The following is a 27,330-nucleotide window of genomic DNA, read 5'->3' as shown; positions in this document are numbered from 1 at the left end:
ATCCTTTAAGATTTCTTTAAACTAAACTAAATCTTAATCATAAAGAAATATTAAGAACATAAGAACATAAGAAAGGAGGCAATGATCAAATGATCTCTCTCCTGCCATCCATCTCCATCCTCTAAGAACTTCCTTTTATTTGTTTTAAACCTGCTGCCTATTAACACTTTCTCAACATCACTCATGATTTTATATACCTCTATCATGTCCCCCCTTAGTCTTCTCTTTTCCAAACTGAAGAGTCCTAGCCTCTTTAATCTTTGGAAAAGAGATTAAATTATTTTCCAATTAATGTATGTTCAGATGATAATATTGTTGAAGCCCACTAAATAATCTTTTCCCCTTATACCGACTCTTTGCTCTTCTGAACTGTAATTTTTTCAACTGCCTTGGGATTAACAGATATTGCATTTTGTGTTCTTTCCCCCCACTCTACCCTTAAAAAAAAAAAACTTCCTTGAGTCTTAAAAATCCAGAATAAGCTATTTAATACACTGCAACAACTGAAAACTTTAAGAGGGATAGCCAATTGTGTGGACTTTTTATAACCATTCCACATATTTCCTTCAATGAACCATCCCCTTTGTTCAAACTGACACCTCCTTTCTACCCCCCAGCTCCTTAAAAAAGTAGTTATCAGTTTAGCTAAAGTAATTCAATTGTTTTTTTCTTCAATGGCTTCCACAAAAGCATGGCACTTAGTAAAAGAAAAAAATGATTCCATACTTTGTTTCTATTAATCAAAAAGAATCTGAATTTTGAAAGAGAGTGAGCTTTTTAAAGTAATTAAACTGGAAAATGCTTTTCTTGATGGGGGAAAAATAAGGTAGAATTATAAGTCACATATTTAATTTCAAATTAATAATGATTCTTTTTTTCTGCAGATGAATCAATTCCTTCCTGAAAATTAAAATCTGTGGAAATTTGGAAGAATATTTTCTCTTATGAAGGCATTTTTTATTTCTGGTTGTCATTACTACCTAAAAAAGTCTGCAGGCCAATCTGAAAGTCATTATTTGGGCAAAACTATTATGGATATTAAGAGGAGTTTTGTCAGAGGAAGAAGTGAGGGCCACATTCTTTCCTCTGCAACACAGTACAGAGGAAATCAAAATGTCCCAGAGAAGATCCCAAAAGGGTAATGAGGGTATAGCAATGGCTTTCCTGCATGCTTCCCTGGTCCCTCACACCGTGGAGGCCCCACCACTTCACAGAGGCTCCAGGACCCTGAGGTTCATGTAATGAAGAGTTGGGGAGCAGCCAATCTTTGTGGCATGCTTTCCTTGGGTCCAGACAAATGTCCAATTAGAGCAGTACACCTGGGAAATCCCTCAGAGGAAGATTTTGCGGAGCATGGGCTGACAACACAGCTCCTGCTGTTACATGTACTATAACTCCATACACAGAATCCTGTCCTGTGCAGGTGTCCTGAGATCCTCGCAGCTCATTGGACACACACTCCTTTTATGGGCTAAACCCATGCCAGAGAAAGATAAGGAGTCCTTCTGTCAACAAAATAGCAAGGCGGTCTTCAGGATTGAGCCGTACATGTGACATTACTACAAAAATTTGGGGGAAATAATGTTAGAATTCTCCACAATTTAGTCTGTAATGCAACAACTTTGTTAGTGTATCTAACGTTTTCTCTCAGTCCTTCCTCAGAGAAGTGAGGATTTCACCTTTATAGATGTCTAAAGACATGCTTTATAGGCTTAAAGCAGGGAATTTCTGCCTAACTCTAATCTCAACCTCAGCCATAGCTCTTTGATTTGGCCAGGAGAACAAAGCATTTAATTGTGTATCCAAGGATGGCTGGCAGCAATTTTTTCACAACTCCTCTTTTTCTTTCTTAGTTAGTCACCAGTGACTCTGGTTGAGTTAAAGGTTTATGATTTACAAAGAAAAACCCCAGACTTGAAACTATGGACCATCTTTAGAGCAGACAAGGCACAATTTCTCTTCCATTAAGAATCAATTATGCAAAGGGGAAAAGGTCAAGATAGAAATAATTAGACAGTGATTCAGATATAAAGGTAAATTGTGTAACTTCTGCTCATTCTGTAGACTCATTTTCCAGTAAATTTTAATCTCAGTTTAATTTGCTCTAATTTTTTTCCACACATAAGTTGTAAACAGTTATGGTTGTAAAATAAAATTAAAGTGTATGGAGTTTCACTTCCTGGTGTGGAATTAATTCATGCCATTTAAAGTGGTCTGTCTCTTTACTGTTTTATATATGTTTTAATCAGGTTTAATGATTAGCTATAGTTATGTCATTTTAAAACTGCATTCTGAGGGCGGGGTAATAATGTGCAAAAAAGCCTGTTTTAATAAACCACAATATTATCTGAAGATTTATTTCTTATTTGCCAGTCTATCACGGCAGTAGAGTTAAATCAGATGGGTTAGATCTTTTTTGAATATTCTTAAAAGCCATTTCTGGTTAGAAACAAAAGAATAAAAACCTGCCTAGTTGGGGCCAAACTTTGCCCTCAATTACACCAATGTAAATCAGTTCAGACCTTTGTAACTGAGGACAAAATTTGCCTTTTGCTTATCAGATTATTTTAAGTAATATCTGTTGACACAGTAGGGCCTGTAAATTTACAAGTCTTGCCCAGTTACAACTTCAAGGCACTGCATCTTTTGAATGTACTCACACTTGTTTGTTTTTACACAGTGCAATTTACTTACCAGCATGTTCAGTGTTGCTATATAGCAATGGAAGGCTGAACCAATCCATTTTTTAAACCTTAAGGCTCTGATGTAGAAAATATAAATTTGTTTATAAATTTATCTCCTAACTAGTATTTCTTGTCTGAAAGCTGTCAACTGCTGAAAAACTATATTAATAAATATATCCAAAACATAAAGCTCTAAATGTATTTGCACATCCCTTTTATTGCTAGAATATTGGCACAGATAATCCATGCAAGATATGTTCACTCACACCTCAAAAATCACACTACAATCTCTTTCTGAACTAATAACTAGAGACTTAAAAAAAATCTAAAACCAAGGGCACTTGTGGTGTAAAGTCAACATTTCAGTACATTATAAAAGCTAGACTCCTAGCATGATCACTGCAGGCATTAAATCACTCAGTTGCAAATGTAACCATTTATAAATACTAAACAAATTAATGTCTACTACCAGGAGACAAGTATTGCAAATAAACATTATACTGTCCAGCATTAGACACTAATAAGTGTGTTTAGTGCTGTAGACATTCACATTATTAAATATAAAAAGAAATAACCTTAAATAAAACATTTCACCCATGTTACTGACCACTGAAGGACCAAATTTAAATTATTATTTTTATTTTGGTTGAATTTCTTTCTGTCTGTGTGAATCTGATGAACCAAAAAACTAACCGTTATTTTAAGAAGTTGAGAGAAAATTTCAACAGTTACAGTGAAGTTTTCTTCTGAAGTGTTTAATTTACTTTCTGTGCTGCAATTAAATAGAAAAAGAAAAAACAACATCAAAAGTCTTAAGATTATTTTTTGAACTTTCAGTTGCATAGAGATTAAAGACTATTTTAAATTAGATTTAAGATGGGTTCTTTTGCAAATCTTTTGATAAAAACCATAATTCTTATATAGTTTTATCATTTGGCCATTCAGAGGTACAGTATTTTTGTCTTCTAGGCAAAATTCCTCATGTGAATTAGAATGAAAAGATTACTTTAGGAAGTTTTATGACTTAATCACAGGTAATTGTTAAAAGACATAAACAGTAATACACATTATTCAACCTGAAAATCATGTTTTTCTGCAGCAGTTACAGTAGTGATATATAATGTAAGGGTCCTATTCTAAGTTAGGCACATGTATCTTATTTGTTCTAGGAGTGTGTTCTACATCGCAAAACACTTACGTTGATTACATAGTATTTTACACAAAAGAGATTCAAAATAGTACACTGCCATGCACAGCTTCTGGTTGAGGTTTGTGCAAAAAGGATGTCTAAATATAGATTTCAAGTGTGGGTAACTGGATTCCTTATTTTTGGATCATATTAGGAAGCAATATAGGTCAAAACAGGAAATTTATTGTATGCTACTACTTAGGCTGGTCTCTACCTAAAACAGGTTGACCTAGCTATATCACTCAGGGCTGTAAAAAATGTTACGCCCTGTGTGACATTAGGTCAACCTAACCTTCACTGTAGCTGCAGCTAGGTCAACGGAAGGTTCTTCTGTTGACCTAGCTACCACCTTTCAAAAGGGTGGATTTACTACAGTGATGGAAAACCCCCTTCCATTGCTAAAATAAGTGTCTATACTACAGCATTACAGCAGTGTAGCTGCAGCACTGCAGCTATAGCGCTTGTAGTGTAGACATAATCCTAGATGCTAACCCCTGCCAGTAGGCAATACACAAAAAACAACTGACAGAGCTGCTGCAATGTTGTCTATTCATGGTGTACCATAGATCCTGCTACTAATTCTACTGCTAAGTAATAAAGAGTGATAAACAAGATACAAGAACACTGCATCAGTGTCTAGGGAACAGAAATCAAATATGAATGGAAAATGAGGTGTGTTTTTTTCAATTAATTGTAACTTATCCTGTTGGAGAATGCAATGACACAGATCCTTGGCAGGAGTAGTCAGTGCTGTTATGCTGATTTAAACCAGCTGAGGATCAGGCCAATAAATGGAAAAAGAATTGCCTACTATAGAACAAAATATTTGTACCTAATATGCTGGGAAAACTTTTTAAGAATACACTTCATCCATGTAAAAATCTGACCCTTGTGAAAATGCTAAGATCTGTGAAAACAAGATTCCCTATGGCATAAATACAGGTCACACAACTCAGGGCTGCCAGAGGACAGTTTTAACTTAGGCACTATATTTTTCAGGATATATGAGGATAGTTAGCATAGAAAATATGAAACTTGCATACTAGAGATAAAGGTTCCTTTTATTTTGACCCTCCCACCACCAACTGGATATGCTCTTAATCCTCTAAGAAAATATGGCATGTTTCCTAAAATGGACATAGAATTTTAGGAGGGAAAAGACAGCCACCAAATGATCCACTTTTATATTTAGACTGTGCAAAAATCCAAGACACACTGGGGAGCTGGTTGCATTAAAATAGGGCCCATACATTACATCATTAGGTAGCTGGAGCCTGAGAAATATTGACTTAACATTGTCAATACTGTATGCTGTCAACGACTATACAATCAGAATGCTCACTCAAAAATAAATAGCTGAAAACTTGAAGAGTGATGGAACTTTCTGTCCTTAAGTATGATCATCTTTCGCTGCTGAGCAGCAATAAATTACTGTCTCAGATACAAAACTATCGCTGATATTTAAATTTTAAAATCCAAAGCTAATGTCAATACTATAAATAGTTGCTGCCTTTCACAACAATATATAAGCATTTATAAATACTTGCAAGAACGTGTCAGATGATTTAAAAATATTAGAACAGGTGATATATTAACTCTGTCTTATGTGTGAGAGCCTATGTACACCTCTACCCTGATATAACACGAATTCGGATACAACATGGTAAAGCAGTGTTCGATGGGGGGGAGGGGAAGGCTGCGCACTCCGGCAGAATAAAGCAAGTTCGATATAACGCGGTTTCACCTATAACGCAGTAAGATTTTTGGCTCCTGAGGACAGCGTTATATCGGGGTAGAAGTGTATCTTCTTACAACAGCAACCACAACCACACTTGGGATGTGTTGCATTTACAGAAAATAATCACAGTAATAAGAGCACGTGCCTGTGATTTGGTGCTGCTCTATGAAGTGTTTTATCAGTCTTAATAGGAAGGAAAAAGGGCGCCCCTTTTCCAAGGATTTGGGATTGAGTAGAGAACCTTCCCAGGCTATTTGCCACTCCTACTCTTCCTAGCTGTGCTAAATGGAGGCTGGGTCTGCAGTGTTAAACAAACAGTAACTAGATGTTTTCCATTCACAGGACAAATGGAAAGATCAATCAGCTTTGACTAGAAACACAACATGGATCCTCTCCAACCACCCCCCTGCCCATTCCATATAAGCAAAAATTAGAGAAAGCCAGTTCCCCTTTTCCACTCTGATTAGAAAATGAAATAATTCATTGTGCGTGCACAAGGCCACATGCACTGATCAAGGTTTAACTGGGGGTGAGTTGGAAGGACTTAGCGTCATTGAATTTTTATTCTGATTCCCAAACTTTCAGTCACTCATTGTCTCCTTCTTAGCATGGTAGTTCTATTAGGATTCAAGACAAACTTCTTGTCTGGGAAAGCCTATGGCAGCAGTTCTCAACCAGGGGGGTGAGGCCCCCTAAGGGGGCCATGAGCAGGTTTCAGGGGCTCCATCAAGCAGGGCTGGCATTAGACTCACTGGGGTCCAGGGCAGAAAGCAGAAGCCTCACTGCTCCAAGCCCTGCCACTCTGGGCTGAAGCTGAAGCTTGAGCAACTTAGCTTCATGGGGCCCCCTGTGGCGTTCGGCCCCAGGCAACTGCCCTGCTTGCTACTCCCTAATGCCGGCCCTGGCTTTTATATGCAGAAAAACTGTTGTTGTGGCACAGATGGGCTGTGGGGTTTTTATAGCATGTTGGGTGGGGAAGGCCTCAGAAAAGAAAAGGTTGAGAACCCCTGGCCTATGGGATGTCTCTAGTTCATTCAAAAAATTGATGCTTGGATGTAGCACTATGATATAAAGAATGGAATAATACTTCTTTTTTGGTAAGGAAATCCTGATCTACTTATCTTAATTTTAAAGCTATGAGTCTATAAATTATTTTACAATTAATATTTTGGCACTCAATATTTTCTTGTAACAAATTTCAAGAATGATTTTCAATTGTTTTTAAACACTAGTGTATGGTCTCAGCTCTAAGGCTGGTCTGGGTGTTGTTATTACTTATTTTTACATAAAAACATTTTTTTAAATTAATTTTTATCTCTTTAATTTTTGTTCTAAGTTTTGCAGTAATATTTGACTCAGATTGACTAATTTGCCATTGAGTGTTCATTCAGCTTTCTGTATGGACCATGCCAAAAAATGCTCTGCAAATATAAAAGTGATTAAAGTTATACTTCAGAAGTGTCCAATAGCTTCCTAGCCTTCCTACCCTCCCCTCAATGAGAAATGTCAGTTGGGGTTATCCTTTTTGCAATTTCTCAGTTAGTTGCCAATTTTCTCACAGTGCCATTAGCTTCCAGGTCTTCTTTTAGACATTGATGGCATGAGCATGTTTCTTGCACAGTGGCTTATCCTTCTTGGAGTAAAATGGCTGACCTTCCAAATTCACATGGCACACCTAAAAGTAAAGATTATACACAATCAGGAATCACAAAGAGAAATGTAGCTATTAGTAACATTTTTATTGCTACTTAGTTTTTAAGGACTAGATTCTGATACGCTGACTCACAATGAGTGGTACCATACTCCATGAGAGTCCGATAAATTTCACTAGGACCACTTAAGGAGTTAGGCAGCAATCAGTATTAGGAGCTATGGGCTGGCTACACTGGCAATTAACAGCGCTGCAACTTTCTCACTCAAGGGGGTGAAAAAACACACCCCTGAGCGTGGCAAGTTGCAGAGCTTTAAAGCACGAGTATAAACAGTGCCCCAGAGCTGTGCTCCCAGCACTGGGAGCTACACCCCTCATTGAGGTGGTTTTTTTCGAGTGCTGGGAAAGCTCTCTCCCAGCGCTGCACCATGAACACACAAAGCATGTTAAAGCGCTGCCGTGGCAGCGCTTTAGCATTGCCAATGTAGACTAGAAGTGCTAACTACAGTAATGTACTACTGCAGCTAGACAGAAAGCAATGCACATTAATAAGATTGGGATGAGCATGTTAAAAATGCAAAGACAGACTGACATGGATTTTTCTGTTTGGCTTTATATGCCAGTAAAACAATTAGGATAAACTGGGGTGGGACAACTGTGAAAATTACATTAACAGAACAAAGGGATAGTGTCACCTCTACAAACACTTGGGTCTTGCCAACTAAAATAAATGGGTGAGAAACTACCTAAAAGTGCAAATGTACCAGAATAGGAAATATTCAGAGAAGGTGTCTTTTATAAGTGATTAAATATGTTTTTATGACAAAACTGATGTTGAATCAAGAGAAAATAGCTACTGGATTGTGCAAGCAATAGTCTGTGTACTAACACAAATGCATGTATCAACTTCAGACATTCCCAATTTCAGAAAAGGAGCATATTATGTCACTGAAGTAAATACAGCAGCCGGTAGGTTAATTTAACATTTGAAACAATCAATTCTATACTTCCTAATATTCATTAGAGAGGTGTATGGCCCCAAACGAATCAGTGAGGCTGTCACTGTTCTTTCTGACCATGTCAATGTACTGTTTGTAGCTGATGAGAGACTTGGAATATTACTAATAGTTCTAGGAGAAATGGGTTAGTCGATGAGTGATGGTGGGATAAGAGCTGATTATTATATAGATTTTACCGTGTGTGTGTGTAATATGTATACACATGCACAAGAGCAGACAGAATGACTCTAACATCTGTACTAATTACTAATCGTTTTTTCTGAACTGACTTCTTTCAGTGTGAAAATGCAAATTGCACAACTGTATAAACAGAACATTTGGTCACTATATTTCACACCATTCAATTTGGTGATAATATCATTGCCTGAGATCTATTTTAAATCCTGATTTACCACTTTGTGCAAATTTAGTTAAAAAGAATACCAAGCACTGCTCTCCCACATAGCTTCTGTAGACTCTTCCAAAAAGCACAAGTGTTTTCTTAGTGTTTCTGAGCATTAGCAGTGTAGATCAAATTTAGCTATTCTGATGAAAACTGGGAGGGGGTGGGGGTTAGGAAAAGGAAAACAACCCCCATCTGCAATTAAAACCGATCAACTGCTTCCCACCACCACCACTAAACTCTTCCGGTATAATGTCACAATTTTAAAAAAGATTATAGAATAATAATGTAGATTTTAACGTAGATACCTACAGCACAAATAAAGCAGGTATCATGCCAAGTGTGTCCAAGGGCTTCAATGAATTTATCTCCTGCTTCAACAGGAAAATCACAGCCATGGCATTTTGTGCTGAACAAAGCAATGTAATCTAAAATAAAACAAAAGCAAATTTAGAACAAACGCTGAACACAAGCATATTACACCCAAAAGAATTCTTTTCTACATCCCACTCAAATTCTCCAAGGGTGAAATTTTGGAGCAGCTCCCCTCCCCACTCTTTCCTTTACTACTTGAAACACAGAAATTCAATGCAAAAACCCACTTAATGCAGTATTATGGCTGTGAATATAAACACACACAATTCAGGAAATTCAAAGTTATGTTCCCCACAGGATTTGGAAATTAGCCATAGATAGATTGATTTATAATCACACACACTACAGAAAAAGCATAAGCACAAAATGAATTTATACAACATACTATGCGAGGACCGGGGGGATGACATGATGAGCACTGTGAAAGCACCACTTAGTTTTCCCTGCCTGCTGTGTATTTATATTCCAAGTTTAATGTTGGACTACCATAATTTTTGCATTAAATAGAAAATATAACAACACTGTATCCTTTGGTTAATATATACTAACTTTGAATATTGACATCAATCTGGAGTTATTGTATCTCAAAAAAGATACAGCAGAAATAGAAAAGCTGCAAGAGAGTCAAAAAATTATTCAGGTTATTGAGGTTGTGGTTAAAAGCTCCCATTTTAAGAGAGTACATGTTGGGGCCCCAATCTAAGCCATTTTATATTTATCCTCCACTTAAATCCAGGACTTAGGAGGTACTCTTTGACCCTTCAGGTTTCTATTTCTCACTACCAGAGAGAGATGAGGCCAGGAATGCAGGACGGAGTAGAGACAGGGCATGTGGAGGGAAGGACCACTTCACAATTTAGTCTAGCCTTGATCCTGCCTCATAGCTCATTCACCTGGCTAGCTCCATTTATTTATCCACCCATCTGCTGGTCCATCACAACTTGTAAGGTGGACACTTGCAAATTCCTGGAATACCGGGCATTCCGGCACTTCTGGGAATAGTGTGGGCCCTCCCCCGCAAGTGTCGTGTATGCAAGAATAGGTGCCAACTCCATGGGTGCTGGCTCAAACACCCACGGAAAAAAAATGGGTGCTCAGCACCCACTGGCCACAGTGGTTCTGGCCCCAGGGCTGGTAACTGATCAGCTGTTCGACAGGCCCTCAGGGCTGGCCGCAGGTCAGCAAGCAGCTGGCAGAAAGCGCTTGGGGAGTGGAGAGGAGGGAGCAGTGTGGGGGAGCCTTGGGGGAAGGGACAGAGCGGGGGCAGGAAGAGGCGGAGCAAGGGTGGGGCCTTGGGAAACGGGGCCAAGTGGGAATGGGGCCTCAGGGTGGAGCACGCACCGGGTAAAATCAAAAGTCAGCACCTGTGTGTGCAAGGTCATGCCACAAAGAGGGTGCCATTTTGAGGAGCACACCGCCCTGCCCCAGTGCACATGAGGTCACACTGATAGAAGTGGAGTGGCGCACTCTCCATTACAATGTTTGTCATCTGATAACAGCCAAAACCACGTCCAGTTTTGTCTCAGTACCAGATGGGGGACAAATGCAACAAAAGCAGGACTGTCCGGTTTAAAACCCAACAAACATCCTGCCTAATCACAAGGAGGCAAGGGAAGCTGTGGGAAAACACAGACTAGGAAACACTCAGATAGCTTGATGCCAGAGACAAGCTACCAGACTAGATCGGCTATTGGCCTGATTTTGCTTGGCAATTGCCCTGTTTCTGTGGTTCTGCCAGATAACATGAAGGACACTAGTATTGAGCAGTACTATCCAGTAAGATACGGTGGCTCTATTGTGTGTTATACCTTTCTCACAGTAGGGCTCCCCATCCTCCATGTGGAAGAGGCTATTCCCAAACGGTTTCTTACAGGCAGCACAGACAAAGCAAGTCGTGTGCCAAGTCTGCCTTAGAGCATGCATCACTTCCTGAAAAACAAAAACAGCAAAATACCACATACACTAAGCCCACATACAGGAAAACATACAAAGCTGGGATACCCTGGGCTTCTCATTTTAAAATCAGCCAATTCTTTTGCCCAAGATAAAACTCAACAACTCAAGGGATTTTTAAAATAAGAAAAAACAAACCTCAGTAGCAATGTTTACTCCTGTGGGAAAGCTCTGCCTCCATTCAGAGCATTGGAAACCTCCTAATATGATTTATTGTCAAAACAAAATCACCAAACATCTAACAAACAACAGCTCAATTCAGCTAGTTGACTGCATCAACACAACCCATGGCTCCCTCCTCACTGGGAAACCCTGCACAAAAGAAAGTTTTAATCTCTCTCCTGAGATTTAGCTTTATTAAGTTCAGTGGAGCTACACTGATTTACACCACCGGAGGATCTGGGCCAAAGTAGATACCCAACAGACTGCATGGTTTATGACTAATTTAATGTAGTTTTTCTCAACCAGGGTACGCATACCCCTGGGGGTATGCAGAGGTCTTCCAGGGGGTACGTCAGCTCATCTAGATATTTGCCTAGTTTTACAAGAGGCTACACAAATAGCACTAGTGAAGTCAGTACAAACTAAAATTTCATACAGACAATGACTTGTTTATACAGCTCTATATACTATACCAGGGGTAGGAAATTTATGGCACGGGTGCCGAATGCGGCACGCGAGCTGATTTTCAGTGGCACGCACACTGCCTGAGTCCTGGCCACCGGTCCGGGGGGCTCTGCATTTTAATTTAATTTTAAATGAAGCTTCTTAAACATTTTAAAAATCTTATTTACTTTACATACAACAATAGTTTAGTTCTATATTATAGACTTATAGAAAGAGACCTTCTAAAAACATTACAATGTATTACTGGCACGTGAAACCTTAAATTAGAGTGAATAAATGAAGACTTGGCACACCACTTCTGAAAGGTTGCTGACCCCTGTATTATACACTGAAATGTAAGTACAATATTTATACTCTAATTGATTTATTTCAAAATTATATGGTAAAAATGAGAAAGTAAGCAATTTTTCAGTAATAGTGTCCTGTGACACTTCTGTATTTTTATGTCGGATTTCGCAAGCAAGTAGTTTTAAACTGAGGTGAAATTTGGGAGTACCCAAGACAAATCAGACTCCCAAAAGGGATACAGTCATCTGGAAAGGTTTAGAGCCACTGATTTAATGTATCTTATTTCCTGTTTTATGGGGCACTTGTTTTATGCGGCAGCGCTTTGAAGCGCTAAGTGTAGTCAAAGCGCCAGCGCTGGGAGAGAGCTCTCCCAGCACTGTCCGTACTCCACCTCCCTGTGGGGAATAACGGACAGCGCTGGGAGCCGCGCTCCCAGCGCTGGGGCTTTGACCACACTGGCGCTTTGCAGCGCCGCAATTTGCAGCGCTGGAGAGGGTGTGTTTTCACACCCTGCTGCAGCGCTGCAAATTTGTAAGTGTAGCCAAGCCCTAAGTGAGTGTCTTACAGTTTACTTGTTTTTTAATCTCTGCTGACTGAGGCACAAGGGAATGAAAGTAGTTGCCAGGGTTTCAGTCCATTGCTCCAACTTGCTAGACAACATAGCCTCATTTATATTTGCCATACATCTCATTACAGAATCACCAGTGAGATTTATTAACTTCTGTTACTGTTTGCAAAACAATTATAGCTGACAAATAGGCTTGGATCCATTTATGAACCTCTCAGTGCTAAGAAGTAAAAGACAGATTGAGAAATTTTACAAATGTAAACAGAATCAGCTGGCAGCTTTGCTATGTTACTGAGAGAAATCCACAGAGAAGAGCTGACTTGTTCTTCCATTAATTAGATAAGTAAGTATTTCAGTGGCTTTGTTTTAACACTCCCCCGAAAGCACCAGTATGCAGGGCTTGATTAGAGCTAGGACTTCACCTCAAGTGCCTGATGATGCACTTCCTAGCAGGAAGCAACGCACTGACTTCCCCAACACTAAGACAGATGTCAGGAGTGGAGGCAGAGTGGTGATAACTAATATTGTACTCTTTGTTTGCCAATATGGAAGAATTTTGAGAGATGCTTAGTCACATCTGTGGCACAGAATCATAGAAGATTAGGGTTGGAAGAGACCTCAGGAGGTCATCTAGTCCAACCAATCCCAACTAAATCATCCCAGCCAGGGCTTTGTCAAGCTAGGCCTTAAAAACCTCTAAGGATGGAGATTTCACCACCTCCCTAGGTAACCCATTCCAGCGCTTCACCACTCTCCTAGTGAAATAGTTTTTCCTAATATCCAACCTAGACCTCCCTCCTAGGCATCCCTGCATATCTCATCTTCCTTCTCAATTGTGTACACAAATCCATCGCTAAGATTATCCTCATCAGCTGCTGCTCCAACCACCTCATCCGCTTGTTAAGGTATTTATAGAGTGTCAGTCACCACAGTATCTAGGCATGAAGCCTAGTAGGAGTGTATAAGACAAACAAAAGTGGGCTCTTCTCTCGCCTTTGTGGGGTTCAGATGTCTGACTCTTATTTTAAAAATTTAATTGTGATGATTTCTCTAGAGCAGGAGTCTTGTTATTCACACAGAGATGCACTGGTAGCTGTGTGGACCTGAAGTCAGTGGACTTTCCGGATTAAGCCCTGTCTGAAGAAGATTGCATAGCATCAGCCCAAACTTTGCCTAACTTTAGCAAGAGATGTATGAGAGCAATACATTTTCATGTTAGGAGGTCACCAAAGCAAGAGCAGGAAAGAGTGAAAAAAAACTAAATACAATTTTAAAAAAGTTATTAATATTACAAACTTCCTCCATATAGACTGATATGTACAGTACAATAATGTCCAAATCTCCAGCCAGTATAGAAACATAGAATGTATAGAATGTGTCTTATTCTGGGATAATTAATAGGCTAGGAAATTACTGTTGAAGAAAGCGGAAGAGTTTAATACTTGATTAGTTGCCTATAATCAAAAGTATTCTATTTCTAATTTCAATGGAGTGACAATTTAGACGTGAGGCTGTGCTGTTCTGACTTACCCCCATGATCTTGGTGTGGCATCTGGCACAGGTTGGTGCAAAGAACTGTTCATAACAGCGCTCACAGTACACACTGTTCTGCTCCTCCACAAAGCACACATCTGCTAAAGAAGTCTTGCAGTAAGCACAGTTGAACTCCTCTGGGTGCCAGGAACGACCCATGGCTACCAGGAAAGGACCCCTGTGAAACATCATTATTATATTTATATTGCAGAAGCATCTAATGGCACAGATGAACCATACTAATGAGGATGTATTTTAAAATAAGACACTATAACCTGCTGACATGAGGTCTCTTTTCAAGATTTTTTAAAGGAAAATTTCAGGAATTTGTTAATATATTAACCTATAAAAATGATTATAACTGAAATTTCAAAACATCTGTTGGAAATACTGCCATGATTTCCAAATCTCAATAACTGTAAAAGTGTTTATGAGAACTCCCGTGTTGCTGATACTTCCCATCAGCAACTGTAAATTGCTTGTGTAGAGTAGGGCACTGAAAATGCATTATTAAAAAATAAACAAAATCCCCACAAATCTCTGAAAGTACTTAAGTGTTAAATATAAAAGAAGGGTGGAGGAATCAAATGGGAAGTTTCCTCATTCTAATGAGTATGACACAGAGTAGAGAATTACCATTTGGAAACATGAAAAAGCAGGAGACTTTCCAGAGAGTTGGTGAAAGGTGTAATACACATATACCTTACAATAGCTTTGAAAGTCTCATGTTTTCATGTGCATTTGAATGAAAGTTGCATTTGCTATGTTACAACAGATTGTCAAAATGGCAACTTGCTGTTTGATTATCCTTTAGTTATACTACAGCCACATTAAAACATGTTGGTGATTTACTGTTAATTGTAATTAAATTTAGTGATTAGACTATTGTTTGTATTACTGTTGTATTCCTATATGGGAAGATAGGAGAATGATAATCAGTAGCCCCATACCACTAAACCAGTTCCTTTTTAGTGAATGACACTCATTAAAAATGCACAGATTATTGAAGTCAGGCAGCAATCAACAGGGTAACAATGGGCACCATTGAACTGGGGGAGGAGAAAAGAGAAGCATGCACTGAATTACTGGTAACAGAGTGTATGCATTATCTTTCTCCAGACACAAAAGCAGCAATTACATTTGTCTCCAAACTGATATCTCACTCCCTCAACCCAATATAGTTTTACATAGTCTCCTTCCAGTTTTATTTCCGGAGATACCTTGGGGACCAGAAATTTGTAAGAAAAAGGCAGTGCTTGTGGTAGGAAAGGTGCCCAAAACAATGACCTTGTATAACTTTGCAGTGATAAAAAGTGAACCACACGATGGCAAAGATGAGCTCTGGAAATGTTAAATGAATCAAGCAGACAACAGACATCCCCTCTGGATTATTTAACTGTGTCTCATGCGCTGAGATTGTATAATAAAATGCAATAATCAGTTGCTCTGTGATACTTTCTCTCCTGCCCCCATCCCTCTCGTAAGAGTCTAATGACCTTACCGAATTATGCTGTTACAGTGTCCGCAGAGAGGAGTTCGGTTGCTGGCTGGGAAACGCTCAGCCCTTTGAATTGTTCCCCGGGCTACAGTAGGAGTCTGGGAAGAGGCTGGTATTGAATGAGACGAATAGGCTGAAGTTGAGGCAGGAGATGGTGCTGGAGCACCCCGTAGCAGGGTATGTTTGGTAACAGAGGTGGTGGTTTTTCCAGGTGCAAATTTCTGGGTAAAGGAGTCATCTGTTACCCAAGGAGGGCGGCATGAAGGATCAGCCTTGCCTGGTGTATAAGAATGCACTGGTGCTCGTGCCGGTGCTGGCGCTGTTATAAACATCCAAAAGAAAATCAAAGAATGCTTTAAGATCTTTTCTTTTAAGATTGCAAACAACAACATTTAGCAAAATATACTGCATACCATAAATAAACAGAACACTTAGATTACTCTAATTGTAGTCTGTCTCATTAGCACAGATCAGAGCTGGGGGAGTGAGTTCCAGGATATCACCACAATCCTTGATTTATATCCAAATAAATCACAGAAACCATTATCTACTGGTTTTCACTGAATTTATTAAGATCATTACAAGGACATTGCAGTGTTAGTTTTTATTTAGTGGGAGTGCATGTATATGGTTGTAATCACTGCCCTCTGACCTGTAGTAACCTAGGTTCAGAAATACAGTGGCAAGCTAGATTCAAATGGCCAGATCAAGCAAGCCGTCTGCGTTTAGGCACAACTCACCATGGTTTTAATAGTTTCTGCTTAAGTATTAAGTCATGAGATTGCCGAAGAAGTGGATTTTTCCACAGATTCTCACTTTTATTTGTAATTTGTAGAAGTTTTATACCTGGGTTAGTGAAGAAAATAGCCTCACTTACGGAACACAGAGGCTGAAAGAGAACAATAAAAACAATGCTGGAAACAAATACAGATTGTTTAATTTACAAAAAGTAAAACTGAATGCAGGTTAAATTGAACAAGTGGAACTTTATTAAACCTTGTGCACTGCTTTGTCCATGTGGCTTCCAGCCTAACTCCAACTGTTCCCTGTTCACCTAGGGTCAACCTCAATAAAAGCCCCTCCAGGGAACATAGGCACTCTGACTCCACTTCCATTTATCATGATACTCACATCACACGGCCAGCAAGGCAAAATCAACAGCAACAAGAGGAAGAATGTCCCTATGATTAAGGTACTGGACCAGGACTCAGGATCTCAAATCAGTTCCTGACTCTGTCATGGATTTCCTGTGTGACCATGCATAAATCATAATCTGTGTCTCAGGTCTGGTCTATAAAATGGGGAAAATGATACTTCCTTTCTCCCATCTTTTGTTTTGGCTATTTAGATTGTAAATTCTTCAAGGTATGGACTGACAGGTATATCTGTTTGTATAGTGCCTAGCACAATGGGGCACTAATCTTGGGTGGGGCCTTAATACAAATAATCATCAGAATCTAGAGTCTGTACTCACTGGAAAGCCCTCCCATTATCTTGTTCTCTTTTTAAAACTATAGACCTATGGCTCAGAAATCTAGGTACAACTGAAGATTTCACCCGAGAAACTTCCACTTCTCACAATCACAGTGTAGAAAGGTCAAACATATTCTTTACTTTAGAAAGGAAAAAAGGAAGCAAAAAATCTATTGATGTATTCTGGAACAGCCTGAAGGGAAAAAAAAACAAGAGAGTAGGAAAACAAGGAAAGCCAGTGATCAAGAACAAGAATACAGTGCAGACCTCCAGAGGATAAAAAAATACCCCCTTTTCAAGCCTTTTTAAAATAATATTTATTTTAAATGGATTAAATTAGTAAAATTTTAATTTATTGTTATCATTGAAGAAATTACAGACTGCATTATGGCTACTTTGAGATGTTTACATAGATGCGTATTTGTGTTGATACTTCTGGAACTACATGTTGCATAGAATTGTGTAAAAGATGTTTTGAATGAGCTGTAGAAGGTAATTATTAATTATCTTATGGCTTGAGGCTAACTAATGAGGAGAAATTATTAACTGTAAGTAAAACAATCCATGTTAGCACCCTGATAACATACCCTGATAACTTTTTCCAAATAGTCCTAATTGGACTGAACATTCTTATGCTTGATGTCTGCCCAAAGGCGAATTTTTCTTTTGGGTTGATGTGAGCAAAATTCCCCACCTGTTTGAGATCAGCAACTGTGAAACAGATCACTTCCTGTTTTTTAAGGATTCCAGACATACTATTTGGCTGCTGCAGAAAAAATGAAGTTTGAAACACATCATAGGATCCTCTTTGAGGGACAGAGCCTTTGCTTGTTTTAATTTTTTTAAAAGGTGTTGCTTTACCATAGTTTTAACTGTATGAGCATGTTCATGTAAAAAAAAAAAGTCTACAGATGCACGCAGAGGGTCCAATCCTTCCTCCCAATAAAGTAAGTAAAAAAATTCATGATGGTTTTAATAGGACCAAGACAGGCCCTGAAAGGGAGACATAGTATGCATCTGTGAATTAGTTAGGCACACTGTGACGAGGTGTACCAATCCTGCACTGGGCCAACGAGGATGGACCAATCACTGTGGGCCCAGGAAGCAATGCCCCCTTTTCCCTGCTGCGCATGCTCCAGGTGGAAGAGCCAGATAAAAGGAGGCAGCCCAGCTCAGTAGGGGTTAGCTGTGGAGGAGGAAGGATGTGTAACTGCAGAGGTGCCTGTGATGCTCCAGGTGGTAGAGCCCAAGGACATGGACTATGCTCCAGGAGACTCATGGACTGCGGAGACAAGCCGCCACCAGATGAGGAGGTGCCCAGGATGCAACTTGTGGTAGGAAGTCACCAAGGGGATGTAGTAGAAGCTGATGCCTAAACCCTTAGTATGGAAGTCCCCAGTTTCATAGGGCCCTGGGTTGGAATGTGGTGAAGTGGGAGGGGCTGGGTTCCCTTACCACCAGGGGCGGCTCTAGGAATTGCGCCGCCCCAAGCAGGGCGGCATGCTGCGGGGGGCACTCTGGCGGTTGCCGGTCCCACGGCTGCGGTGGACCTCCTGCAGACGTGCCTGCGGAGGGTCTGCTGGTCCCGCGGCTCTAGTGGACCTCCTGCAGGCATGCCTGCGGATGCTCCACCGGAGCCGCGGGACCAGCGGACCCTCCGCAGGCATGCCTGCAGGAGGTCCACCGGAGCCGCGGGACCAGCGGACCGTCCACAGGCATGTCTGCGGGAGGTCCATCGGAGCTGCCTGCCGCCCTCCTGCGTCACACCGCCCCAAGCGCGCGCTTGGCACGCTGGGGTCTGGAGCCGGCCCTGCTTACCACACCCCACAGACCACTAGGTGTGGCTGCTGTTTGCTTTCTGGCCCAGTCTGCGGACTCAGGGACCATAGCCTGTTTATTTGTTCTGCCCTGTCCAGGGGCTACAGACTGATTGCTGTTCTGCTCTACCCAAGGGGCTGATTTCCCAAATGCTACTGTCTGCCCCAGCCAGGAGACTCAGGGGATATAGACTGTTTGTTTGGTCTGCCCCGCCCAGAGGGCCAGAGCTCCAATTGTAACTGCCTGTCCCAGGAGGCTCAGAGGCTATGGGCTAAGTGTTTGTCCTGCCCACCTGGGGGCTATAGACTAATTGCTGTTCTATCCCACCCAGACAGCCAGAACTTCCCCCCAACCTGGTTGCCTTCCCCCAACCAGGAGGCTTGTGGGCCATAGACTATTTGTTTGCCTAGCCCTGTCTGGGGGCTACAGGCTGACCATTGCTCTATCCTATCCAGAGGGCCAGAACTCCAACTGTTGTTGTCTGCCCCAGCTCAGAAACTCAGGGGTCTACTGACTGTTTTCTTGGACCTGCCAGGGGTCCGGAGCCCACTGTACTGCAATTACCTGATCTAACAGGGAATCCCAACAACTGGGTGGTGGGGTGTACCAACTCCGCATGAGGCCAATGGGGGCAGCCCATCACATACACAATTTTCAAAAATGTTTTGCTGACTTAAAATACCCATTACTTTTAAACAACTCAACCAATTTCCTACAAACACTGCCTGTTTTGTAGAGCTCATTAAAAACCTCAATCTGAAGCCAAAGTTTGAGGGAAAATTAGTTAGTTCTGATTTTACATTTGGTAAGTGCTAGGATCAACTTAACTCACATGACATGTATTATGGGCACACTGTTAGCAAGTTTGTGTAGGTCAAACTGATTGCCGTTTTAAAAAAATACCACACCAGAAAGTGGAAAATACTAACTGAAGTGTATGTGAATTTTGGAAGGTACTGATTGAACTGACAAGTGCTCCTGGGATAATACATGAATGTTAAAAAAAAAAAATCACTCAAGAAATTTGACCCAACAAGTCTCACCTTTCTTTGGATCCCTGTTACAGACTAACCACTGCACAGATTTATACCAAACTTGCTACAACAGATAATAGCTTCATATGTAGGGTCAGATGTGAACAAAGTTCCGTTAATTTTGCAGAAGACCTAAGTCATTTTCACCATAACAAAATGCTAAACGAAGAATATACAATAGAACATTCTGGCTCTGTCGGCTACAGCAGGGGTTCTCAACCTTTTTCTTACTGAGTGCCCCTCTTCCCCCCCCCGGATGCTATAAAAATTCCACGGCCACCTGTGCCACAACAACTGTTTTCTGCATATAAAAGCCAGGGCTGGTGTTAAGGGGTATCAAGGAGGGAAATTGCCCGGGGCCCCACACCAAAAGGAGCAACACAAAGCTAAGTTGCTCAGGCTTTGGCTTCAGCCCCAGGTGACAGGGCTCAGGGCCCCAAGCTGCAGTCCCGCCTGGCGAGACTTCTGCTTTCTGTCCTGGACCCTAGCAAATCTAATGGCAGCCACGCTTGGCGGACCCCCAGAAACCTGCTTTCAGTCCCACAGGGAGCCCTGGGCCCCTGGTTGAGAACCACTGAGCTACAGTATTTCCTGTTTTCAATGCTTCCTGGCTCACCAGCTGGACTCAGCACAGACTCCTGACGAGCTAAGGAAGAAAAACTGAACAGCAGGGGAGTTTGTGGAATTCACAGCCATTTTTAGAGGGGAGTGAGCAGTTATTGGGAGCATGCAGCATTTCCGGTTTGACGGAAGCAGGGGAAAGTCATACTTGAGGAACAGAGAAAAAGAACATCTCCATGTGCTCCCTACTCATGGACCCCATGCTGCCCCTCCCAGTAATGACCTCTAGGGCAGGGGTTCTCAGATTTCCCCTACTTAGGAATATTAATAGAACAGGGATGTTAGGGGGTGAAGTAGAGAACAGAAATTAAAGAAAGAGTAAGTGGGGCTCTAGCAAAGGGTGAATTGGGTTTCACTAAAACAGCAGTAAAAATGACAGAAGCTGCCGGAGCCCTATCTATGCTGGTGCTCCCAGCAATTACTGGCACAATTTTTTGGTAAATTTCCCCACTAAAGATAAAATGCAAGAGACTTTAGTATTTTAGCTCTGCAGAGCTCAGTACCATAGTCAGATAAACATGTAATATCTAATCTTTTGTTCTTTATGAAAGTGTTATAACACCGTAGAATATCCCTTAGTAGTTTGGCTAGAGATTAGATTTTTTTTTTTTTGCTTCAACAAAATCTTGAATTTTCAAAAGAAAACTTGCCAGGGCAAATTCTCCATCCTTTGACAAGCAAGGCCTGCAGCTCTAATACAGTACAGTGTGTACCTTTAAGAGCAGAGGCTGCAGGGGGCTCACTGTCTGGAATGGAAAGTATTTCACCTTCTTAGTCATGCTGCTTCCTGGCTCCTATTTTACATCCCCTACTATTAAAAGCTTTGGAGCCCTCCGAGCTTTCTGAAATGGCCCCTCCTCTGACTTTTTTCTGGTTCTTCAGCTTATTCTTCTAATGAATTATTTAGATCTGATCCACTGGCAGCAATTAAACCCTCTATTACTCATTGACAGACCAGCTGTGGGCATTGCATGCTGGCTTCCTGACTTCTCCCCATTCTTTACTGATCCACAGGGCAGCTATATGTTCACTGAAACTCAACTGCTTTTGGAGAATGTCACCATTGTGCAGATTCTTGGTACTGTGTTCAGACAGACTTTGATGCTTCGATAGCCTCTATAGTGGGAGTAAAATAGTCATCAATAATGACCCTTCTCCCCACAAAAATAAAGACCTTAAACAAACTAGACTCATCTCCTCCATGTCTTTCTTTTGTTTATTGACAATATCAGTGCAAGTAGTTTTCTTTAATAATGCCATACCACCCCCTGGTAAATTAAGTTATAACCTGAGAAACCAATGAATATAGCTAACACAGGCCACACTGATCCTTGAAACAGCAGCCTAATAAAATATTTTATTGAACAGGCAACCTTAGTACTGGCATTTCCTAACTGTTGCATGCTTGTTTTTCCAATCTTATTATTTTTTCTTGTGTAGTTTTTTGCATGTAATTTCTTAGGTTTTTAAAAAAGCAAACTAAACCCCCCAGAAATTCCATGATGTGCAGTTATACTGAATGCCATGTGATTCATCAGCAGAGTTAGAACCACAGTACAGAACTCTGCTTCTTGAGTTAACAGAATAACTCATAGCTGTAGTAAGCTGTCATCCTGTTCAAAGGCCAGCCACTAGAGCAGGAAAAAACAAACATTTTACTAGTGGATTTGACAACTATTTGCTGACTGCAAAGGAATGGTGCCACTCAGGAATCCTGGATTCTATGACAGGTTCCAAGGAGAGTGTACTTCAGCCACCAGAATCCATTCTTCCCGTCTCCACTCTTAAAGGCTCAGCCTTTCTGCCCATGGCCCCTCCAGCCTATCCCAGTCCTAGTCTTCCCAGCCCCTGCATCCACCCTCAGCTCCTTGACACAGTCACAGCCACTGTCTACCTCCTGCCCCCACATCTCAGGTCCTTCTCTCCTCCTCCTCTCAGCCTCTCCTCACTTACAGCTGTAACTGTGGAATCAGCATCCTTAAGTGGAGTCAGCTGCTGTACTAGTAGGGGCTATGCAGATTTCCTCAAATTTCTAGTTTGTGTATGTTTGTTTTAAATAAGACTGGCTAAAGATTTTCTAGAAGTGCCTGCAAGGGTGACAAAAATCCTAGCCTCTCACTCTGGCAGGGCCAAGGTTTCTGCAGAGGCTGCAAGCTCTACTTTTGAAGAAGAGAAATTTAAGAGTAACCAAGCAGCGGCAGCTCCAAAGTTGGCCATGGCATGGCATGGAGCTTTGAGAATGCGCTAAAATAAAATAATAGTCATAATAATTAGCTCTTGCACACTGCTTTTCATCAGTGGATCTCAAAGAGCTTTACAAAGGAAATCAGTATTTTATACCCATTTTACAGATGGGGGAGCTGAGGCACAGAGCAGTGAAGTGACTTGCCTAAGGTCACTCAGTAGGCCAGTGCGGGGCTGGGAATGGAACAGAGGCTTGCTTAGTCCCGGTCCAGTGCTCTATACTGTAGGCCACACTGTTTATAAGATGATGTTGGGGAAAGGGGGCTCAAGGCACTGAGAGGAATATAGAACACCCCAGGGTAGTGCAGGGGTGGGTGGAGGGAAACAGTACCTTAACTGAGGCAGGAAGAAGTTTGGACTATAACACAGATCTCTACAGAAAATAAAATTTTGAGAAGATTATTTAGTGCTTAACACTCTTCCCTCTGCCCACACCCTCCCACGTGTAAGAGACTGACAGCCACTGATTATTGGGAATTACAGGTGCTTGAATTGTATGTACATTATTCTACTAAGATCACACTAATGATATCTGTTTTTTTCTTTTTACTGAGTTCAAACAGAACTCTAAGACATTTTCGCTAAAAAGCTTTCCTATACTGCAGCATCAGCCATTTAACTGTTTCATAATTATGCATCCCACCTTAGCTTTAGGCTTTTTTTTTTCATCTTGGAATTGTGAACAGTGTTTAAAGATCTCAGAACAAGGAGTTTATAGTCAATCTCTTTAAGCCCTGGGGCTGTAACTATTTACCTATTATGGTATTAAGACAGTTAGAATTAGAAGGCAATATTTAATCTCTAATTGATGAGTTCGAATGGCTCCCACCTATGGGGCTCTATAACTAAATACAGTGATTTCTAGCTCACTCCGTTTTATGGATGATTTTTTCCCCCAAAAGTCAGTTTGTTCATGTAAAGCATGATAGACCAATGTATGCCACAGAAGCCCTGATAATGTCATCTCAAGTTTCAATGATATTCAGACACTAAGCTCCAATAGCAACATCCTTTAGTAAATTTTTTTCAGTAAGAGAACAAATGGGAACCCCAGTGAGCAGTAAAAGTACCACTCTTAGGTTGACACTAGCTTAAATTATCAAGATTATTATACTTCTAGGCTCAGAGATACTAACTCATTGTATTTTAACCTGGGAGTATTTAGCCAGTTGCCTCTTTGCAGACAGACAAGGATGCTCCATGCACTTTTTCATCATCGCTCTTAAGTTGTACTAGGATCCCTGCATTTTAGCAGCTTTCTTTATCTCAACAGACAGCATGTGTGTGTATAACTGTGACATAACTGCTTCCTCGAACAAGACCTACAGACAATTAAAAATACCCTGAGTGGGCTAAATGTAGGAGTAGAGAGGTGGTGATCAGTAATAGTTATAATGCTCTCCTTTTAACCTCTAGGACCTGGGTTCACCTCTTCCCAGGGTCTCTTCTGTAAAATGAACTGAAATGAGGAAGGGTCTCTCATTCTGGATTTTCCATCCCATCCACTTGCCATTAAAAAATAAAGCAACATGGTGAATCATGTCACAATCACTGAAATACACTGGTTGGAGAACTGGTGCAAAATGACAGTCATGAATGTCCATAACTTGCTTTCAGTTCTCACAAGATAATTATAACTTTTCAGTCATTCATCATTTCATCTTGACAGCCAGGATTCAATGCAAAATATTTCCCCCCATAAAAGCAAGTTGGCATTATTATAATTGTGTTTACTTTTAGCAGAGTGCCATCACTATCTGCTAGGAATGATTTCACCAACCTTAGGATTCCATTCTGATAAGGAAGGAAGTTTTCAAACATCTTCCTGGCTCATCTGGAATGTTACTCTGACCTTTGTAGCTCTACACATACAAATTCACCTTTGATTTTTATTTATTTCACTAGCCTTCAGATCTCCAACTCCTGGTGCCATTACAAGAAATAGTAGATTGAACATATAAAATGTAAAATTCACAAGATGTGCCAACAGACTGACCCAACTAACCCGTATCCTGTTAAAAAAACCAACTCTTATAATGATTCAGTCACTCAACTTTTAAACACCCTGTGCCTGTCCAATAGCACAAAAGAAAGGATAAGCTTGGTTATTTTCTCTGATATATGGAAATGGGGAAACTACTCATATAACCGCTATTACAAGAAGTTGAGTCCTTGCCTCCACAGGACAGCCAATTCTCACCTTCCTACTCACATTCAGGGTTGCAGTTAAGCTCAACAGACAATTTTCTCGGGGGGGGGGGGGGGGAAGGACTAGCTTTCAAAATAGCAGGGCATAGCTTTGCTTATTTAGGCTCAGACACTTTTGCTCTCTTAGACCCTATATTGGTCTGTGCACTGACCTATGCACTTCTTCTGCATGTTCTGAATTTAAAATACCACTGGAAAGAAACTAACAAATGCAATTACCACCTGAGGTTTTTTGATCTGATGCATCATTATAGTTAGTTGTCATAATAGATTTCTGGTAGCAAACACAATTTATTATTAGTAGTAATCATTTACTTTGTGATAGCACCTAGAGGCCTCATGGTCAGGGCCCCGTTGTTCTAGGTACTGTACAAACATCTAGTAAATGAGAATCACTGCTCCAAAGAAGCAGTCCTCACACTTGACACTGTCCTCACACTTACACACAGGAAGATACAGTTCCTGCCCTGGAGAGTTTACAGCTTTAGGCCTCAATCCTGCAAACACTTACACATAAGTAATTTTACACATGTGAGTAATTCTATTTGATCAAAAGAATTAAAAGGAAAGATCTCCTCTATCTTTTACTGTTCTCGATTATCTCATTGCTTTGTAGAATAAAAGATTGGCCTATAGATTGCTCTGTACTAGTCTAAAAAATCCAGGCACTGTCCTAGTCTAAAAAAATCACAGATGAAAGAGAGCTAGGTATTTCCTGCCACCTAGTGTCATTCATAGAAAACAACAATTCTCACTTGTAAAAAGGGGTTATGATATTTGAAAAAATGATTTCTGTTCACCACCAGGAGATGTGCAAAGTATGCTTTTCCCAGAGGCATCAAACAAGGCAATCAGCTAGGATCGTAACAGTGCTTTGATGGAATAGCATGGATTAGTGGCCACCTGTCTCGTTTGAAGTACAGCCTCTTATTAGTAATGGCCCACATAAGCCAGATCCTCAGCTGATGTAAACTGGTGTAATTCCATTGAAATCAGTATCAATTTATGCCAGATGAGGATCTAGTCTCATACTTTCATTCTGAAAAACAGACTCAGTCATCTTGCACAACCATGCTGATGGCAGGCTTGTATAAACCTTCTTGGGTCTGGCTTTCTAGGGAGAGATTACATATACTGTAACACTGATGGGTATTTTGATCTGAGGTTAATTGCTGATAATAGTCTCTTAGACCCCAATTCAGCGAAGTGTATAAGCACATGCTTAACTTTAAGAACATGAGTAGTCCCATTGACTTCAAAGGCATTAGTCACATGCTTGAAGTTAGACAGGTTTTTATGGAACCTTGATGAATCAAAGCCTTAACATACTCATAATTTAAATAGACTCCCAAAGGCACCCGGAGGTTGGGATGGGCACATTTTTGTTTAGAGTACTAGGAATCTGAATAAATAAATTACAAAAACTAGAAAATGCCGTATGGTATGTATAGACACAATAGTTAGATATTTTAAAAGTGAATCTCACACTTTGGAAAGGTGTCAGATTGACAACTCAGGGAAATGAACTTGTATTTATCCTTGGTACAGCTTTAGTACTGGCAGCTGATAGTGCAAACTTCCTCACATTGTCACCAATGTAATCCTTTTTTGAGCTAGTGAGATCACTTCTACAGGACAAAGAATAGTTCAGATTTGATATCTATTCAATTTATAGCTGCTAATTAGAACCAATTGTGCTGAAGGTTTTGGCAACATATATTTCTTGATTCTAAGAAGTGGGCTAAGATCAGAAGTTCATTCCACATAGGAAAAAGATCTGTACTGGCTTTTGGCTCTTCAGTAATATAAATTACTAGAAGCAAAGAGGACAGATGTCTCAATGTGACCGTCACAATCCTGGGTTGCCTATTTACATAATGCCCTGGCATCCTACTGACTGCCCTCACAATGCCAATTATCTCTAGTTTTCTTTATTCTAGAGTCTCAAGCACTGCAGCTGAGGAGGGGAAATATTGCAGCACACTGTTTTGTTGCTTCTTTTTTTTTCTGCAGAAGAAACTTATGACAAGGGTGAGATTTGGAATACTGTGGGGCCAGCTAAAATGCTGCAAGTGGCTGATGGGCATGATGAACAAATAACTCCCTCCAAATACCTAATCTTCCTCAAGGGACTGGCATCTCCCAATGCCTCAGTGTGCTGCAAATCCTGCTAATAGTTTCCACTTTCTCACCCTTGCATGCGGTGGACTGTAGAAAATGAAGTCAGAGAACCAAGTTGCTACAATGGGAGTGTGGCTCTATAAATTAGGGATTGTTTACATTACCTGCTGGATCAACGGTCTCCTGCCTGTAGTGTCAATGTATATCCAGAAATGTAGTCACCAGTTGCTACCACATTAAGTAGCAGCAATATGTTGTAGAGTGACTACAATAAATTGCCTTTGGTCTAAACTCTATTATTTTCTA

General features: G+C 40.6%; 1 protein-coding gene across 11 annotated transcripts in view; it reads right to left on the bottom strand.

The window, feature by feature from the left end:
- Nucleotides 1-6,567: 6,567 nt before the first annotated feature.
- LDB3 (LIM domain binding 3) overlaps nt 6,568-27,330 on the bottom strand; it is a 214,581-nt gene continuing 193,818 nt past the window's right edge. For all 11 annotated transcript variants that reach the window (XM_039546804.1, XM_039546802.1, XM_039546805.1 and 8 more), the window contains 5 exons: nt 15,509-15,824; nt 14,005-14,185; nt 10,847-10,967; nt 8,976-9,091; nt 6,568-7,286 (listed from right to left, as the gene is read on the bottom strand). In XM_039546804.1, coding sequence (XP_039402738.1) covers nt 7,197-7,286; nt 8,976-9,091; nt 10,847-10,967; nt 14,005-14,185; nt 15,509-15,824 — 824 coding nt within the window. In that variant the 3' untranslated portion in view covers nt 6,568-7,196. The remainder of the gene's footprint in view (nt 7,287-8,975; nt 9,092-10,846; nt 10,968-14,004; nt 14,186-15,508; nt 15,825-27,330) is intronic.

This window comes from Mauremys reevesii, linkage group 7 (assembly GCF_016161935.1).
Source record: "Mauremys reevesii isolate NIE-2019 linkage group 7, ASM1616193v1, whole genome shotgun sequence".
NCBI classification, from domain to species: Eukaryota; Metazoa; Chordata; order Testudines; family Geoemydidae; genus Mauremys; species Mauremys reevesii.
Note: the sequence above shows the minus strand (reverse complement) of the source record. Positions and strands in the feature narration are given on the sequence as shown.